This window comes from Bison bison, unplaced genomic scaffold, assembly GCF_000754665.1.
Source record: "Bison bison bison isolate TAMUID 2011002044 unplaced genomic scaffold, Bison_UMD1.0 scf7180017864236, whole genome shotgun sequence".
NCBI classification, from domain to species: domain Eukaryota; kingdom Metazoa; phylum Chordata; class Mammalia; order Artiodactyla; family Bovidae; genus Bison; species Bison bison.
The window spans coordinates 3,097,924-3,098,360 of NW_011494808.1; the positions used below are offsets into that span (position 1 = coordinate 3,097,924).

General features: G+C 51.7%; 1 protein-coding gene across 1 annotated transcript in view; it reads left to right on the top strand.

The window, feature by feature from the left end:
- Positions 1 to 437, top strand: part of CHRNB3 (cholinergic receptor, nicotinic, beta 3 (neuronal)) — a 20,889-nt gene that overhangs the window by 3,712 nt on the left and 16,740 nt on the right. Inside the window, exon 5 of the mRNA XM_010846447.1 lies at positions 1 to 76. Coding sequence (XP_010844749.1) covers positions 1 to 76 — 76 coding nt within the window. The remainder of the gene's footprint in view (positions 77 to 437) is intronic.

A 437-nucleotide genomic window follows, 5' to 3' on the forward strand; every position in this document is an offset into this window, starting at 1 on the left:
GGTTCGACCCGTATTACATTCCAACGACACTGTAAAAGTCTACTTTGGATTGAAAATTTCTCAACTGGTGGATGTGGTGAGTAATCCCTGGCCCTCAGCTGAAAAGAACATGCATTCCTTAACCCGTGTCAAGGCTAAGATTTGATTTTGTTTTCTTTCCCTGTGTCTGCCATTTCAGTTTTAAAAATAACTCGGCATGAGAGAAAACCTGCCCCGGGAAGCCAGTGAAGTGACCCAAGGAAAGAATGTCATTTTCACGGCAACACTTTTGTAGGCGGAGGGGGGCTTCTTGCTGGAGGGAGGTGGGCCGTGGTTAGGAGGGCATCTCTCTGATGGGTTTACTGGAGCTGCCAAGGTGAAGAGCAGACGGGGCTGAGCCCGGGGCTGACTCAGCGTCCCTTGAGCCAAGCCAGGGCGGGCAGGGGTCGGAGCAGAGA